The 19,699-nt window shown below is 45.9% G+C and overlaps 1 protein-coding gene across 1 annotated transcript in view; it reads left to right on the top strand.

Annotated features, from left to right (window-relative positions):
• Positions 1-19,699, top strand: part of SAG (S-antigen visual arrestin) — a 159,796-nt gene that overhangs the window by 126,471 nt on the left and 13,626 nt on the right. The window contains exons 13-14 of the mRNA XM_069617884.1: positions 11,681-11,704; positions 14,761-14,818. Of these exons, the coding sequence (XP_069473985.1) occupies positions 11,681-11,704; positions 14,761-14,818 (82 nt within the window). The remainder of the gene's footprint in view (positions 1-11,680; positions 11,705-14,760; positions 14,819-19,699) is intronic.

Below are 19,699 nucleotides of genomic sequence, written 5' to 3'. Positions count from 1 at the left end.
TCCCCTTTCTTCTTTAGTACGAAGAACAAAGGAATGGCTGCTGGGGACTTAGATGGGCAGATAAATCCGTTTGCAAGGTACTGGTCCAAATAGGATTTCAGGTGAAGGTTTTCTGGTTCGGTAAGAGCGTAGATCCTGCCGCAAGGGATTTGTGCCCCAGGAATAAAGTCAATTTGACAATCATAAGGCCTATGCGGCGGCAATGTGTTAGCTTGGTCTTTTTGGAATACATCCTGAAAGTCACGATATTCATCTGGCAAATTATTAGTTACTCCCAGAGTAGAGGCTCTAGTATTGGAAGTCTTGGAGACACAGGTGTCGGGTTCCAGGTCAGGAGAGTAGCAAGTCAGGGAGCAGTTGCTGGAGAAGTTTAATTTCCGTGCCCGCCAGTCTATCAAAGGGTTGTGAGCAACCAACCATGGCATCCCTAGTATCAACCGGAACTGAGGTGGCTTTATAAGATCGAACGAAATACACTCCCGATGTCCATCCTGGCACAGCAAGGTTACTACTGCTGTGCACTGGGTACTGGTCCGGAGGCGATTTCTGTCCCATCCACGGTAGTCACCTTGTCCCTGGTAGACTTAGAACACGAAGGGAACCCCATCTCTGCTGCCAACTCTTGATCTATATAGTTCCCAACTGCTCCGCTGTCGATGTACGCTTCTACGGCATGCATCTTTGATGATTGTTGGTGATTTATTAAGATCACGGGTATCACATAGTGTGAGGTCAGTATCTCTTTCTCATCACTCGATAAACTGACCTCTACAGTTGCCGAGCTTGGTAGTTTTCCAATTCCTTAACTTCATCCTTTTCTGTGGCCCTGACTTTCCCCCTTGGGGGTTTTATTGGGCAGTCTTTCAGAAAATATCCTGGTTTTCCTCAATACAAACAAAGTTGCTGTTGTCTTTTATCCCGCTCTTGTTTTGTTAATGGAGGTCGTATCCCTCCGATCTGCATGGGTTCTACGGCGTTGTCTGGCCCCCGTGGCGCATTGTCTTTAGGCCGAACATAAACTACTCAAGAGTCTGCTTTGGACCGGTCTGCTTTTCGGTTCTGCAACCGATGGTCTAGCTGCACGACTAGATTTATGAATTCGGTACAGTCTCTGGGGGGGATCAACTACCTGGGCCAAGACGTCCTTTAATTTGCTTCATAGGCCTCGATGGAATAACGTAATTCTTTTGTTTTCTGGCCACCTGGCTTCAGCAACCCGTCTATTGAAAGTCGCAATATATGTTAACAAGTCTTGGTTCCCCTGCCAGAGGGATAAAAGTTTGTTATCCACCACTTGTTCCTGGGTATGACGAGCAAACAGTTTTTCCATTTCTCTCTGGAACCCCCCATAGTCTTGTAACAACGGATCAATATGGGTCACCAACGGCACCGACCAATCCGCTGCACTTCCACTCAAGTATGATAGGATGAAAGCTACCCGAGCTTGGTCATTTGGAAATGCCCCAGGGTGACAAAGGAAGTGAAGGTGACACTGATTTATGAATGCTGCATACTTCCGTGGCACCACCGAAAACCTTTCTGGTGGTGCCAGGGGAACTGTTCCAGGCAGCGTGATCTGTACTGGTGTGGGGGTATAAAATGGTGAGATAGGATTTTGCATCGGTGGATTTCCTCCAGGCAGAGGAGTCTGCCCTGCCTGCGATTGCAAGAATTGTCTGCTGATTTCGTCGGTGCGCTCCTTGGTCACTATTAGGTCTCTCCGGAGTGCATTAGTCTCTTGTCGGGCTGAATGAACCTCAGCACGAAGGTCCCCCAACATTTGGGCCAATTGGTCGATTTCTGATGTTTACATGGCGCCGAGGTGGATTATTTATGTGAGGCTTTGCGTTCTGTTACGCTCACATGGTATCCACAGGGACGCCACCCAGCCAGTTGGTCGTTGGTGCCCTTCCCAATGATTCCCTGGTGTGGTCTCGGTGTCGATGGGATTCTGCCTGGAAATTAAGACTATATTAGGACTGGGCGACCAAGGTACGTTTCCCCCACCTCCCTTGTGTTTCCAGCCTCTCCAGGTTCTCTTCTCAACTGGTTGTCGGAATCGGTGGGCTCTCCGTCCTGCTCTCTGGGCAGGGGCACGTTGTCTTTTATGGGCGCGGGCAGTCCAGTTACTTCACTGACTGCTGCCCTTATAGTGTCTTTCAGGTAGGTCTTATTGCGATTGATGGCGTCGTAATTCCTGCATGCCTTTTCTCTGTTCTAAATGTCTCTTTTTTTATCTCCCTAGGAGCGCGGAGTGTCCGCTTGGAGAACTGGATATGCTGGTTCTCACCGGGAGATGATGGCGCGCTATAGCGCTATGATGCGGTAAGGAGGCGCTTTGCGTAGCAGAGCAATGTCTTGCCCTCACTGACCTGTGTTTTTCTCTTTTCGTAGGTCGCGGTGAGTTCCCAGTGGAGATGGAGTTCCGGAGCTATGCCGGCCGAAAAGCAACCAACCAGGTAAGTCTTTAAGCGCTTTGTGGTTGTAATGTCCCCACTACCTCCTTTAATGATGTCTTTCTCCTTTTCTCAGGTCCTTCGATCCGGGTGGTGAACTCCACCAACAGAAGCTGCCCAGGAGCTGCGAGCAGTGAAGGATGATGAATGCAGGTAAGATTCTGCTGTTAACGATGTTCTTGGTTTTTCTGCAGGTCCGGAATTCACCAGGCTCGTGAGAAAGCTGGACACGGTGAGCGTCACGTTGCTAGAAGCAAAGTAACGCGAAGCGTGTTGTCTTGTTCGGGTGTGGTTTAAATAGCCACTGTAAAGTAGTCCAGGTAAAGTAGTCCCTAGGCCACCACACCCAAAACACTAGACCGCATAGCTTGGTTCCAGGAACCAAGCTATGTGGATGCCTCCATGTCAGCTGAAAGCCCAAATAAAGTAGTTCCTCAAGCCTTTCCTTACTGATGAGCCTGGCGCCAAAGGCACCAGGACTGGCCCCAAGAGGGCCTGAGAAGTGGATGCCAGGCCTTATTAGTGATCCAAGCCCTGATTCCACCTGGCCAATGGGCTTGCCAGTGGGGATCAGGGCTGAGGGTTGTGACACCAACTACCTCCACCTCAGTGGTAGGCGAGTTAGGGGGAATATTCTCTTTCCCTCTTTTTGGTTGTTTGACTCCTTTAGCCTTGGGTTTCCCCTTTGGCTGGGGCAGGGCATTGGTCTTGGCCAGTGCTGCCCTCATTTGCGACCTTGCAGGGTCTGTCAGCAGTATCTCCCACAAGCCCTAAAGCTCTGAGATTGTTGCCCAACAAGACCTTTCCTGGGACACTCCTATGAATGCTCACTGGAATCCTGACTGCTGTACCATTGATAGTAAGATTTACAGGTATTACTGGGAACATGAGAGGTGGGCTGTCAGCCAACTTAGTGGGCATCAGAGTAGCTCTGGCAACTTCCTCTGGGTCTACCAAGGTAGAATCCACTACAGTCCGACTGCACCTACTATCCCTAAGAGCTGGAGTATCTACTCCATTGATCAGCACACTGTCCTTAAAGTAGTGCTTGGTGTTATCTGGAATCCTAGCATAAGCCTCTGAGACATTAGGCTCCCAGGAACCCAGGGAAACTAAAACTACCTCAGCTTCTATCCCACTGGGGAAGGAGTCTGAGGAGAAGGATACTCCGGTAATCTCTTCTTCCTCGTAGGAGGAGAAGGCCAGATTAGCAGAGTGGACCCCCAAGTTTTTGACCTTACATCTGGGATCCCCCTTCACGTGGTCAGTTGCGCCACAAGCAAAACAAGATCCATTGGGTCTGTTCACATAGGGAGGCTTATTATAACCAGAGTTCTGTTTCGGAGGCTGGCCTCCACTACTCTGTGAGTACTCTTGTGTCTTACCCTTATTTTTCTTTTTGTGGCCTTTTTGGGAAGAAGATTTATCAGTTTCCCCACCCACCTTATTTTTGGACTTTTTCCCTTCCTCCTGCTTACCAGGATGAGTTTTGTCCTTATGGGACACTCAATGTGACACCCATAAATCTGCTGCAATGGCTAGCTTCTTAGGATCTATCTCCTTTGAATCTGCCAAGTGCTGCTTAAACTCGGGGGAAGAAGATGCAAAAATATGTTCCAGCATGACAAGACTTATCATACCTTCAAAGGTAGAAACCTTAATAACCTTCGACCCAGCCAGTCAAGTTTTTTAAGGATTCAGTTACATAAGATACCCAAGTACCACCTTCTTTTTTCTTATACTCTATGAATCTTTTTAAATTTTGGGCAGGAGTCTTTCCAAACTTTAAGATGAGAGTTTGCTTCAACATTGCAAAATCTGCTCTCAGCTTTCGACATTTCCATAATGGCACTGCAGCCAGAATGGGGCAGTCTGCTAAGTAACCAGGCAATTTTATCAGCATTGTCAACTTGTTGATCTTCACGTGCATACTCAAATGTATTCAGCAAGTCCATAATGCAATTCTTTTCCTCATACACACTGAGCAGATCTTTTGGAAACCTTGGATGAGAGGAGGCCCCAGACCCATGTCCAGGACCATTGGATCCATTCGCAACTTGACGCTTGGCCAGTTCCAACTGGTGATACCTGTCTTTCTGTTTTTCTGCCTGCTCTATCTTTAGTTTGGTCATACATAACTCAAGCTCCTTCTGCCTAAACAGCAGCTCTTGCTTCTTGAATTCGAGTATGGCCTCCCCATCAGCACTGGCAGAGGAAACATTAGACATTACATCCTCCATGTCTTCATGGTTACTGTGGATCAGTGCAGCGGCAGAACTATCAGTTCTACCAGTGAGAGCAGCCCCACCTCCTTCTGCACTGTCTTCTGAAGCTATAGCACTAAGCTGAGTTTCATGCCAGGCCATGATTCTTTGGATCATTTCCATTTTTGTGCCCTGAGAGGAGACACCTCTCTCAGCACACATCTTTTTCAATGTTTCGGATTTAGAAGCATTTAAAGTTAACAAGGTACTTGTTTCCATACTGTTAGATAGGACTATGGCCTTTTAAAAGTTATACTATGACAATTCACTATGTGTCCTGGTAGGAATAACTCGAAATGCCTTCACTCGTATGCAACACTGGATACCTTCAGTCCTATCCCACCGCTGTACACCAATTTGTTAAAATGAATTTCTGAGCTCTGACCTGGAGGGGCAGAGGTTCAGAAGGCCAGCCTAGTTTCTTGGAACAGGGTAATCTCTGGACAAGCCAGACCAATCAGGGTAGCGATGTCAGTGGTCAAGACATAGGGCCTCATCACGACTTGGGCGGTAACGGTAACGCTATTAGCGCGGGCGGTATTAGCCCTACCGCCAAACTCCCCGGCGCTGATAGCGCCGGATCACGAGTTCGGCAGTAATGTAAGTCCCCATTCCCCACTGAGCCCATTCGGGAATGCCCCATTCCCCATTGGGCTCAATGGGGAATCTTCGCGCTAATACCGCCGGCGGATTTCCCGCCGGCCGTAATAGCGCGGATTTTCGGCGGATTTCCCCCCAGCTCAGAGCTGGGGCGAAATCCGCCAAAGCCCTGATTCGGCGGACCCTTAAATCCGGCGGTAATAGCGCTACCACCGGATTTAAGGGTTACCGCCGAAGTCGTGATGAGGCCCTAAGTCTCAAGAGAGGTGAGGGTGACTGAAGGACCTCAATGAGCACACAAAGCAAGAACACCTACAAATTACTCCAGACAGGTGTTATATTAAAAATATAGACACATTTATTACAAGGCCTTTGTAACATCGACCATAGCAAAGAATCACGATACCAAAGTAAACCAACACATCATAATCAATACAACATATATACAAGACCGAGGGGTCTAAGGAGTTAGAAGCACGAAATATGTAGACCACCTAGATGGGGAGGAAAACAGGCAGTGCACGTAATCGTTAGACCCAGTCCGACATCAGAAATACACCTAACTAGGAGGCAGTCCAAGCCCTACGAAGAGAGGAGCCTTGTGCTCAATAGTACATGCACGCGCTTGTGCCAATGGACAATATAGGGTCTCTTCAAGGCTCTCCGACAGTTCAGGAAGGTGGATGAAGGGATGACGAACAAGTCCCCACTACTCAAGCAAGACCTCCACTTGCGGGCAGAGGCAGAGTGAGAGTGCGGGATGGATCCGCTATTTCGCAACAGCGGTAGAAAAGAAATGGGTTCCTGCGCTAGGAGCCACCGGTTGGGGTATGGACTACTCACCGGTCCCCGACGCAGGCAGACCCAGACTTCGCCAGTTCAGTTCACGTTGCTGGCAGGTTCGGATGCGACAAGCAGGACGTCTCGACACCGTGTAGATTCCGCGGTAGCAGGATTCAGGGTCGAGGGGGTCATGCAGCAAACGTGCACAGGTCGTTACCACAGCAGGGCAACACGGCAACCGCGTTTACTCTGGTCTGGGTGCACACGGCTCACTTCAGACCTGGGAATGCCAAGTGTACGAAATTCAGTGTGAGGGTGCCGTGGACACAGAGCTAGCAGTAGGCCAAGTTTCGAGGGCTTCCCCGAAACGGCGGCGGTGACAGAGCAAACGTCCTGGGTAAGCTGGTCAGCCCACTGGTTGGGCCAGGGACACTTCCGAAGAGGCTTACTTGCAGGGTTTGATGAAGGTGCCGAGAATAGTTGGTCCCACTATTCCAATTGGGTCGAAGCGCCTTCGCAGACCTTCTAGGACGATCAGATGCAGAGGGGTCTCGCAGGACGACAGCGCGCTCAGAGTGCCAAACCTTCCAGCGGGTCACCAGCGGTTCCTCGACTCAGCTTCTTTTTGCAGGATACTTGGCTCCTTATCCCTTGTTCGGTGTGAACTCAGGAGATCGACATGGTAGTGGTGTTTTCGGCCTCCTCTTATCCAAAGTTCCCTTTGCGTCAAAACGGAGAGGACACAATGGGAGATCTGCTCACAAACACTCACTCCATACGTGGACCAATCACAGACCACAGTGGTCCCAGGCATTTAGGACACTCCAGACTCTCTGGCACCTGTGTATTGGGAACAGTAATCCCAGCCCATATCCTGGAGGCACACACACAAGGCATGCAGAAGCCCGCGAAAGCGTTGGGTTTCGCGGGAAAGTGCATGGCCAAATAAGGACTGACCTGGGTCGGCTCGACTTGGGGAAGGTGAAGGGGCAAGATGGCCAAACGACAGGACAAAGAACCGCGTGGCATGGCCATTTTGGAGCCAGGCCACCTATTCGTGCCAAATGCAGTAAGCGCAGATAAAATGGCAAAAAAAAGGGTACAAAACATAAGATAAATGATAGCTGCCACCAGTCCTGTCCGTGACACACCAGCACAGTTCATGATAAGTCCAGCGAGAGTTTCTAGAGCCTTTTGAATGACTAGAGACCCAAGAGTGCGGTAAAGTAAGTTACATTGCACTCTTGTTACATGTTGCACAATAGCTGCAACATGAGGAAAGGACTAAGGGAAACAAAGTCTCCCATAACTGACTGTGTTAAGAGCATGTCAGTTTCCCCATAAGAATTGAGCGAAAGCCCAGAGGAGTGCGGCGGAGGGCTGTGCTTCTCTGGCAAAGTTTAGATCAGGGTGTAAAACAGCAGCAAAAAGTTTGGGGGTTACCACATGGAGGGAAAATTACATTCAATTATGAAATCTTTCCTAACACTAACATTCTGCAAACTGGGGATTTTAATCTGGCATGGGACCCTTCGAAAAATAGGAGCTCGACTTCCTGGGTTAATCATGGGAGACCCTCCGGGGACCTGGTAAAGAAGATGCAGGATTTGGCCCTGGTTGACGCTTGGCAGGAACTTCACGGAAATAGGGAGGGGTATACTTTTTACTCGGATGCACATAGGGTACACTCACGTATTGACTATGTATGGTTATCAAAAACACTGCTGGGGAGAGTCACTGACTTGGAGATAGGTGCCATTTCTCTGGCTGATCACGCGCCACTTATGTTATTGCTAACTAGGGCACGGGGTACCCCGGATCTATGGAGGTGGAGGTCTCCGATCTCGCTCTTCAAGGATCCTATTTTGGTCAAGGAGATTGAGGAGGAAATAGTTGAGTTTACTAACCACAACAACTGGGACGACCCGTCCCCTCAGATATGGTGGGATGCCTTCAAGGCAACGATTAGAGGGAGAATCATAGCTATTAAGGCCAGAAGAGAGCAGGAATTGAGGCTAGAAGAGCAACAATTGGAAGTCAAACTCAACGAAACTATGGCACAGATGGGTTCCAAACAATCAGCAGCAATAAAAAGGGAATACAGAGCAGTCAGAGGGCAGTTGAATCTCATACAAACAAGAGCGGCAGAGCGCAGTCTCCTTAGGTTGCGCCAACGATATTATATTAAAGCAAATAAATCTGATAGTCTTCTGGCCAGGCTGCTACGAAAGGTGTCAGGTGACAAATCCATAATGAAAATCAAGGGGGTGGGAGGGCAAGTATACACTAATAATTCAGATATAGTAAGTGAATTCTGTAGATTTTACGCTGGCCTGTATACCTCTGATGACCCGCCTCTCCCTGAGCAGGTGACATATCTAGATACAGTAGACTTACCTCAGATCTCGTCGGAAGATAGAGAGCTTCTGGAAGGCGAGATTACTTCAGACGAAGTCAGAAGGGTCATCAATAACTTGCCGCCCAACAAGGCCCCTGGCCCAGATGGGTTCATGTCGGAGTTTTATAAAGTACACAAAGAGGTCCTAATTCCCCTCCTCACTAAATTGTTTAATTTTATAGGTTCCGCCAGGGCCCTCCCCAAATCCATGGATGAAGCCAAAGTGATCCTAATTCATAAGAAGGGTAAAGAGCCGACAGATTGTGGATCCTTTCGCCCTATAGCTTTAATTAATGTAGATGCTAAAATTCACGCCAAAGTCCTAGCGAACCGTTTGGTCAATATCCTTCCCAAATGAATCCACACAGACCAGTCCGGGTTCATTAGTGGCAGGCAAACATCAGATAATGTAAGACGACTGGCCCATCTTATTGAAAAGACCCAGAGGAGGGGAAATGCCGGCTCTCCTGCTAGCAATCGATGCCGAGAAGGCATTTGATTAGGTTGAGTGGGGATTCCTTTTTGCCGCTATGGCTAAGATGGGCTTCGGCCCTGGGTATGTTGACCGCATCAGGGCGAGCTACCAACAGCTAGTTATCAGACTAGCAATCAATGGCCAAATCTCACCCCCTATCTCGGTAGGGAGGGGCACAAAACAAGGCTGCCCAATGTCACCTCTTCTTTATGCGCTTCACCTGGAACCTTTTCTAGCAGCAGTTAGGGCAGCCAAGGATATAGAGGGAATACCGTTTGGAGGCGCAGTCCACAAGGTGGCAGCCTTTGCAGACAACATGATTCTTACGCTCACTCATCCCAACTCATCCCTACAGACCGTGTCTAGGGAGCTGGTTCGGTTTGGTCAGGTGGCGGGGTTAAAAATCAACATCCAAAAATCCAAAATCCTTCCCCTCTCACTCTCGGATACCACTGTGCAAAACCTTAGAAAGAAGTATAACTATAGATGGGTCGTTAAGTCTTTAAAGTATTTGGGTATATATCTGACTAAAACGGTAAAGGTAAATTGTCCTCTCCTTCAGAAGTTCAAATCAAAAATGTTGGACTGGGACCCCTTGGCGATATCCTGGCTGGGACGAGTTAACGTATTAACGATGGTGATCTTACCCCATTTGCTTTATTATTTTTCGGCTCTTCCTGCACCCGTCCCAGCATCCTTCTTAAAGCTGTCCAGAAAATAACCAAGAGGTTTGTCTGGTCCCCGAAAAGACCGAGGGTGGCAGCTTCACTAATGAGGGCTCATCCAGCAAGGGCCGGCTTGGGCGAGCCGGACTTAAGGGTTTACTACTTGGCGGCACAGCTCCGCGTCATTAGGGATTGGCAGTGAAATGACAGGGAGAAAGTGTGGAGGCCGATGGACAGAGCAGTGGCGGGGAAATTTGGAGGGGATACTGTGGTTGCCGAGGCCCGATAGACCTATTCAAATGTACTGTAGTGTAATAACCGCGACAACGGGACAGGCTTGGGACCAAGCGATAAAAAGGGTGCGCATCACCTCCTTTCCCTCCCCCTTTACCCCCCCTGCATGGCAACCCGCAGTTTACTCCAGCATTCACTCGAGCGTTGACCTTTAACATCTGGCATCAAGGGGGTTGCAGAATGGTGAGGGATATGTTTGTCGGAGACGAGGTCAAACATTTTGAGCAGTGTAAAAACGATTTTGGTATAGGTGAGACGCAGAGGTTTTCCTATTTCCAGTTGAGAAACTGGCTCTCTCACCCGTTTATTAAGCAGGCGGGGTCTCGCCCCCTCACCCCTTTTCGAAAAATACCTAGACATGGACTCGGGGGACAAAGGGGTTCTGGCTTCTATCTATAAACACATCAAGCAAGGGGAAGCTCTTTCGAGTAGAAGGTATATGAAGAAATGGGAGGGTGACATGGGGATAGCGATTTCCGAGCCGGTCTGGGTAAAGCTTTGGTCTCAGATTCCTAAACTTACAAGGTCGATTCAGATTCGTGAAATGTGGCTGAAATGGATGCTCCAATGGCACCTAACCCCGGTCGGGCTAAATAAAATATTCCCCAATGTATGTAGGATGTGCTGGAGAGAGTGCGGGGCAGAGGGCTCCTGGGCCCATATCTGGTAGGAATGTCCAAAAATTGACTACTTCTGGGTCCAGGTACAGCGGGCGGTTACCCAGGTCTTGGGAGTCAGGGTTGGCCAAAACAGAGGTTTAGTCTTGATGGGCTTAAATGGTGTCTTAGCAACCCTCGCAGCGAAGGCAGATCGTAAGCTCTACGTGATGATGATGATGTCGGCAGCCCTGGTCTTGGCGCGGAAATGGAAATCAAGAGAACCGCCACAGGAACATGAATGGATGGCTAAAATCTGGTCGCTTGTAGGTTTGGAATGGCTTACCTACTCTATCCAGGGAGACCACTTGCGATTTGTCTCAGACTGTTCTAATTTATTGTCCTATCTAAAAGCGGGGGCTCACCGGGCTTAGTGTCCCAAGGCTATGGAACTCCTCGGCATAATTGCCCCGCAAGACAAATCAGACTTGTGAAGAACTGGTGCAGGGGAGCCAAATATCCGGAACCTGAGAAGTTGATCTCGTTTTTTTTTTTTACGCAATAGCTAAGTCTGATTTCATACGCATGGTCGCAAACTGGGTTGCTCTTGGATCGGGGTTGGGTGGGGAGGGGGGTGTAAGGGGAGGAGGTAGGGAGGGGGGCTTTGTTGGTTTGTGTATTCTGATTAAAATTTCTAATAAAAACTTACTTTGAAAAAGAAAACAAAATTACACCGTAGGTCTGCCTTTTGTGCCCACTAATTTATGGCCCTTTTTTTCTTTTGCTTTCTTAGTGATAAAAATTGAACTTTTCCAGGAACTAACAATCTGTAGAATTTTCTCCAAATACCCTTGACTGGTGCTCTCCAATGTAGGCGTGAATGCTATTAGTTTCCTTATTATTTTTTGCACTGTGATGAAATGTGATATTACATTTTTGCTAAATGTATAAAGGTTTTGGAACCAAATATACAAAAATGAAAAAAAATGATATTTATTTGACGACGTCAGTGTTGATCACTACTATCGCATTTCCCTTTAAATGTTATTCTCTGTGGTAATAGCCCACTTAAGTGGCCTTCATCTTACGATCTATTGTCTTGAAACGGGAGGCGTATGAACTGAATTTCTTTTCTTCTTTTTGTGCTAGTCTTTTCGGAGATCTCACTTCCAGGTACAGTAGGGAAATGATGGTGCAAAAGGTTTGGTGTAGGATTTGAGCTTCAGAAGATCTCAGTTCAAGGATGTGTGGCTTAGGGTCCAGTATGGGGAGGGGGGTTTGGGGCTGAAGGATAGAATTTTAGGCATATAATATTAGAAATAGATTATTAGATTAAAACATAGTTTCTTGTGATGGAACACGAATGGGAGGTAGCCAGGCTGAACGGATTTGGGGTAACAGGAAGTTGGGTTAAAATAAAGGAAATAAGGCACATTTAGGTATTTGGTTTGAAGGATTGATGAGTTAGGTACATAATGCAAGGTATTGGTTGGCTTAAGAGGTTGCAGATAGGTGTGAGGAAAAGGTTTAGTTGAAGGGTGGGAAGTTGGGTGCAGAGAAAGGAAAGGGGTTTGCTAAGCTAAAAAGATGGAAGACTGTTATGCTTAATAACTGAACAAAGTAGGTGAATTAATGGCTTGTGGTTGGGTTCAATATGGGGCCAAAGTAGGGGGAGAAGAAGGGGTGGTATGGTATATGGTGGAGGGAATAGCTTAGTCGAATGGTTGTACTAGGTACACAATGAGGGAGGATGGTCTTAATGGGAAGGGTGGAGATGTATAGGGTTGTTTTGGGAAGGCATGTAGTTAAAGTTAGGGGTGTATGTGGAAAGTCTTAATTTAGTTAAAGGTTCGAGAGTTTGTGAAAATCAGGAGGTCGTTTGGTTAAATAGTGTAAAGTATTAAATGGAGCTTGTGAGAAGGGAATATGTGGGTTAATGTTTAAATGCAGTGTGGAGAGGGGTGGCATTTGAATTCCAGAACGGAAACATAGTAGGGGCAATATTGAAGTATAATTTTGGGTAATTTGATTGATGGACTGCGGCACTATGATAAAGGAACGATACAGTTGGAATTAATGGTGGTTATCTGGCATATTTGATTACCCAGCACCGCTGTGTTCCCATTGGTGCCAGGTAATCAAGCTTTTACTCTAGTTGACGTAAATGTTGGGGAGTTGGAAATAATGCTGGGTACGGTAGAAGTGTGACAAAGAGTGGTGTGGTTTACATGCCGTATGGGGGATAGCATTTAGGATGCTGAGAATGCTAGATGATTGACTGTGTGTTGGGGTAATTTAGCGGGAGTATGGTATCACTGGATGAGTTTGGGGAGGAGCGGATTTAAGATGATGAATAAAAGAGGTAGATCTATCATTGAAAGAGGGAATGAAGTGGCAGTTAAATGACATAGGGAAGAGACAATATTTAGGTGACATTCACTATCTGGGAATGAGGGATCTGGGTTTGAAAAGTGGAGTTGTACGTTTCACTGTGATGTAGACATGGATGGGTTGAGGTTTGGTTGTATTTGGTGCAGTATGGGGTAGGTAACATGTCAAAAAAACCAAGGTCCACAACAAACTACCTGCTAATGTTGTATTTGGCTGAAGATTGCATAGCACCAGAGACAGGCGAGGTCAACTATCATCTTTCAGAACAAATATGAAGAAGATAGGGTCGGAGTATACAAAAATATATATCCGGTTTTATTTCTTAACACATAAAACGCAAATGGACATAAAAGAATGATGTCCATTTGATGAAACCTTAACAACAAATAACATCAAAATCACAACAGAAAAGCATAAAAACTGGTATTGTTTACCATACAAAGTACTTGTCCTAGACCCACAAGGTGGTGTTAGTAGATAATGAGTGGCTTAATAGACATTTTACAAATGTGTCGACAGTAACAAATCTGTTTCCAGCCTTAAAAGGGGGCCCCAAATAACCAAAAACTCGGGGTCAATAGCAGATGTATATTTTTCCCATTAAGGCTTTCATCAGGACACTTGGAATCCAAAGTGAGAAGTTTTTTGGATGTCGCTTTGATGGTCTTTAAGCACTTCCAACCAGTGTTTCTAAAAAAAAACCCCATAGAAAAAGATTTTTACCGACCAATTTACAAAAGTGATGGTTTTCGCCATATCATACAGAAGTGACAGTCTCAATTCTAAAACAGCCAAAAAGACAAATCTTTATATGCATCAGCGTGCTTATTTATGTATAGGCAAGCTCAACAAAAGTGCCATAATTTTGGCCCATGTGACTTCAATGTATCATCACCTTATTTTGTTTCATTTATGAACCATGCATAATAATTTACAAAATACCCATGTGGGGGAAGGGCGGGGAAAAGGACAAGGGTAAGGGGAGGGGGGGTGGGGAAAGGAAAGACAAGAAAGGAGTTAGTGACTTAAACCTTTCCCAGACAAATCAATTCTGTGCAAAAAACTAACAGAATCAATATGTACCTATCGGTACTTTCCACAGTCATCAGTCGCGGTTCTTCTATTTCAACGACCACTTCTCGTGCCCAAAAGAACTATGTGTCTATTGCGCATTTAACTGGAGAAATGAAAGGGAGAGGGACACTTTTAGTTATTTAACCCAGATTTAATTCCCTATTGTGGGCTCTGTTTGTTTGAAAATTCTATACTCTACCTCGCCTGTCTCTGGTGCTATGCAATCTTCAGCCAAATAAGACATTAGCAGGTAGTTTGTTGTGGACCTTGGTTGTTTTGACATGTTACTGAGTCCTCTCCCAACAAGCCCCTAAAAAAAGAGGACACCCCATTGCAGGTTAAGGACAACATTGGATTTATGAGTCAGAATGAATGGTGCCATATGGCTAGAGGGCATAATTGCATTGAAGGGTGAGAGAAAGACGCAACTGGTGTTAGGGATCTTGGTAGTACTTGAAGTTCAAGATGCAACAGAGGATAGTTGTGGTTATGAAAGTGTGGGATGGAGGTTAAGCCATTTGGTAGTTATTGGGAGTTTATAGTTGTACTTCTTTATGGGTATCTAGTCTGTTGATGGAGGTGGCAATTGGGGTGGAGGACTACATGAAAGGGGCAAGTGAAACTAGGGGTTCACGGTGGAGGTCTGGTGTGAGGTGGGGTACTAACTAGAGCTCATCAGAAGGGGGCTGCAGAAAGTTGACGTGTGCCCTCGTTGTAAGCAACATAATCTTATGCAGCAAATAATGTACTCTTCTTTCCAATAGTGAGGTAGCTACAGAGATCCCATTCCGGCTCATGCACCCAAAACCTGAAAGTGCAGGTAAGTCAGTTCATTCCATTTCTTGGGAAACACATTTCTTGTAATAAATTTCCCAATGTATCTTTTTCAATAAAATGAAATTGAAGGCATTTATATAGCACAGTCTTGGCCCTGGTGAGGGGGAAGAGGGGTTGTGGAATGATTTACAAAAAACAAGGGAACATTACATTCTGAGATATGCAGGGTTACAGATGCATGATAGAGCATTTACATAGTTTAATGAGAAGAGTTATTCAATTATTTGTGTTGTTAGTATAGAGGCCAGAGGTTAGATGGCAATATAGAAGCATTAGGTACAGAGGAGGTTTTTCAGTTATTTCCTGAAGGTCTGGCACTGGGTATGTTTCAAGTGTATGAGCAGAGAGTTGCATAGAGTGGGGATGTAAAATGTGTCGGTCTATCTCCTAATCTTATCCTTATCCTAGAGTTGAGGAGGTTGGGGTTGTAGAATGAGAAGGTCTATCTCATAGTCTTATCCGAGAGTTGAGGAGACGGTGGGATGTAAAATTAGAAGCTCCATCTTCAAGTCTTCTCCTAGAGTTGCAGAGTGTGACTGTAGAATGAGAAGGTCTATCTCCTCGTCTTATCAGAGAGTTGAGGAGGCTGGGGATGTAGAATGAGAATGTCTATCTCCTAGTCTTATCCTAGAGTTGAAGAGGCTGTGGGACGTAGAATGAGAAGCTCCATATTCAAGTCGTCTCCTAGAGTTGCAGAGTGTGACTATAGAATGAGAAGGTCTATCTCCTTGTCTTCACCTGGATTGACAGAGAGTGGGAATGCAGAATGAGAAGGTCCATCTTCAAGTCGTCTCCTAGAGTTGCAGAGTGTGACTGTAGAATGAGAAGGTCCATCTCATTGTCTTCACCTGGATTGGCAGAGAGTGGGAATGCAGAATGAGAAGGTCCATCTGCTAGTCGTCTCCTAGAGTTACACTGAGTAAGGTTGTAGACTTCGAAGGTCTATCTCCTAATACATTTCTAGAGTTCCTAGTCTTCTTCTAGAGTTGCAGAACATGTAGATGTAGAATGAGAAGGTTCCATTCCTAATATTCTCCTAAAGTTGCAGAGAGTGGGATGTAAAATGAGAAGGTCTATCTTGTTAACCTTCTTCTTTCATTACAGATAGGAGGGATGTAGAATGTGAATGTCTTTCTGTTAGTCTTCTCCCAAAGTTTCAGAGTCAGGATGCAGAATGAAAATATATATCTCCCGGTCTTATTCTGGAGTTTCAGTGTGTGGGGATGTAAAATGGGAAGTTCTATCTCCTAGACTACACCAAGAGTTGCAGAGACTAGGGGGTGTAGAATGAAAAAGTCTATCTCCCAGTCTTCTCCTAGATTTGCAGAGAGTGGTGGGGTAGAATTAGAAGGTCTATCTCCTAGTCATCTTCTAGAGTTACAGAGTGTAGGCTTGGAGAATAAGGTCTATCCTACAGTTCATCAATGCAATGAGGTTACATTGGAAGATGAGGGATCCTTACTCTTGCAATGATACTGTGCTTGCATTCTGCTTTCTGTACATATGGAGTAGCAAGGTACTTCTCAGGTAGCCACTAGATATTGTTATTTTCCATTTAAGAATGGGAAGGATGAATTACTTGCACTACTTTGCTGGGAAAGAACCCCACAATGATACAGATCCAGCATCCAGTGCCTTAGCTATATGAGCTGTTATCTGACATGGAGTCTGAAATCCCACTCTGATCAAGTGAACTAAATAGGACCTAAAACCACTTATCCAAAAACAAAGCCCTTCACCAGCTGGCTGAGTTATTATCTGACATGGAATCTGAAACCACACTCTTATCATTATTTGAACTAAATGGCAACTAAAACCATTCTATGAACATGAATCCTATAAATGTTTTCCATGGATCCGAAATGAGGGATATTCCAAAACATGCCAATACACTCACCTCTCATGCGCCTAGAGAGTCATGCAAAAGATTGTTGCTAAATCATATCATTCCGTCATGGTTACTAATTTATATATATGAACATTTTTCTTTCTCTCCTTGCTCACATATATTTCCATGCTGCTGTTAAAGGGTGAGTGTATCTTTAACTTCTTGTTCTTTTTAAGTGCTGGAGCACAAATAAGTGTTAACTTGGTGACATGTCCGCAATTCAATGTTTAGCACGTTTCATTTAGCACTGACAACACACAAAAAGCTCTGCTGTGTACATAGAACTAACATAGCACTGCTGAAGGGAGCTAACACTGCTGGAGATCTATAGCACAGGCAAGGCACAGCCATACATTGATGAATACTGTTGTGGTCCTCTAGTATTAACCAGGTTCTCTAGCCCTTAGTGCGGAGAGCAGGGAGGATGTTCACAAAGCTTGAGTAGTATTGCACTGAGAAGTGTGCTGGGTGGGGAAGCTCACTCTTCTCCGGCTACAGCTTAGGCAGTGTACTGCTGAGGGGACTTTTTCTTCTAAGATCCATGACACCCTATCTATTCTATCCATCCTCCTCTTCAATCCACCTCCCCCCTTCACTCACCACTACCCCTCAAAGCCTTCCCCATTTTCTACACCTTCTCAGGAACTGAACTGCTGCACATCATCCAGACAGCCAGTCCTTTGTGTGCTCAAGGGGACCTCTTTACACCATTAACCTGCTTCTATTTCTTGTTCCTCTTCAACCTCCCCCACTCTAACATACCTTTTCCTGCATACTTCGAGGTAACCACAATATTGCCTGTCTTCAAGAAGCCCTCTGCTGGGCCCAACTGCTCTGCCAACTACCAGCCTGTCTCTCTGCTCACCCACTATTCCAAAATCATGGAGAGTGTGCTATTCAACAGGATCACAAGCTACCTCTAAACTAACAATGTATGTAACCCTCTCTAATATGAATTCAGCAGCCATCACTCCATTGAATTGGAACTGAACATCGTCACTGACTGTCCACTGTCTGCCACTCCAAGCTCTTCTCCATCTTCATCCTGGATCACACCATTGCTTTGGCACAAGCACCCTTTTCACCTAATTAGCCCATTTAACCTTCAATTGAGGACACTACTTTTCTTATTGATTGCCTCCTATCTCACTGGTTGCTCCTTCTCTATATCCTGGAAAACTGGCACCACTGATCCTCCACCTCTACCACTTGGTGCTAAAACAAAGCCACCTATCTCCCATCCCCTGATACCCCTCCTCTTCTCCACTCCCCAATTTCTTTTCCCCCAGAGCTCCTCACACTCTCCCCTAAGCATGCAACTTTGGGGTTTTCTTTGAATGAGATCTAAAGGTCCAACACGTCATCACTTCTATGGGCACTGCTGCTAGGATTAATCTCCTTAAGATCTGTAACATGTGCCCATTCCTATCCTACCATAGTTTTAAAGGTTTTATCTCCACCCTAGTGCTCAATTTCCTTAACTACTGATCAAGCCTCCTCCTAGTTCTCCAGCACGGATCACATGCTTGAATTATTCCCCATCGTCAGACTGGGTATCCCTGGCAAATCAACCTTTACATACAAAGCAATGTGCATTGCTAACAAAGCCTTAAAGGTTTTTCCTTTTGTAGCCTATCCACCTCATTTTGGTTCTTTTTTCTCCTAGCCAATGAGGTGGAAGGGCCGTAGCTCCACCCCAGGCAGCCATCTTCAGAGTTTTTACTGCAGTCTAGTGACTAGGGAATCCTCTTCAGCTCTCTGAAACCTTCATTTTTGAATATTTTGAAAACATTTTGGTCAATCAATGTGTGAGATTAACATCTCTTCTACACATTGCTGTATGTTGCTGCTGTGTAAAGATCCGGAGAAACAAGAAAATGTCAAGTGAACCTCCAGCACCTGGCTCCTCGTGGCTATGGCAGACTCGGGCAGAGAAGGCTCTTCAAAGGGAAAAAAATTCTCTTTTCAAAGATTACCTTCATTGTGATAAGAAGAATGTCTTCTTGAGACATCCCCACCAGGAGTGCATCTATCTACTGTCTGTATTCACATGACATACTTGGATGTCCTCTTTGCCACAGAAAATCTCGTCCATGAGGGATCTATCATCAATGGTTAAATCACAGTCTGCTGAAAATCTTCATCCTTGTGCGGACACTCATCGATGGGTGTTGCACCGTCCACGGAAAAAGCATTACCAACTCCATAATGGGCCTCGTCCATGCAGCAACATCAAGCTGCAACAAGGGACAAAAAGGTTCCAACAACTCCACATCCGTCAGGGTGCAACACACAATAAACCTCTCTCCAATAAAGGAGATGACAGAACTGCCTGATATTATTCTACAAGAAGAATTCTTGGATGTTGAGGAATTCTCTGAGAGGCTGAAGGCAGTGCCCAAAGAGTACAGTCCTCCATGGCAAATGATGCCTGAGGATGCTGTTGATCCCTTTCAACCAGCTCTCATACAATCTATAAAGAATATAATAAAAGAGTTTCAGAGGCGGCAGAGAACCCGCATCGCTGAACCTTTCCAGAACACAGACCTGTCAGGAAGATTCCAGCATAGTCCCAACCGCTCATACCCAGCCAATACCACCTTCCAGCAGACAGAGAAGCATATCGCCCCCACGATCTACTATGGTGACATCCCTTGTATCAGTACACACAGAGGACCCCTATCCATGGCAAGACCCAATGGAAGTTCCCCTACCACAAATTCTCTGAGCTAGAGACGCAGGCGTAGGAACCTGATGAAGGAGAGATTACAGAAAACCCAACACATCAGGACATGGATGAATGGAAGGACTATATCATCGAGAAACAGAAGAAGTGGGACTCCCAGGGAGTTTGTCATCAATGGATGATATTGCCTCATTTCACGCTCGCTATAATAGGCAAAGCCTCGTAGATGTTCGACCTTCAGGTTTACACAAAAGAGAAGAAGTTAGTGTTGTATGAACACAAAGACAAGAGT

Source organism: Ambystoma mexicanum, chromosome 10 (assembly GCF_040938575.1).
Source record: "Ambystoma mexicanum isolate Mex_15411 chromosome 10, UKY_AmexF1_1, whole genome shotgun sequence".
Lineage (NCBI taxonomy): Eukaryota > Metazoa > Chordata > Amphibia > Caudata > Ambystomatidae > Ambystoma > Ambystoma mexicanum.
This window is presented reverse-complemented; position numbering and strand designations above follow the sequence as displayed.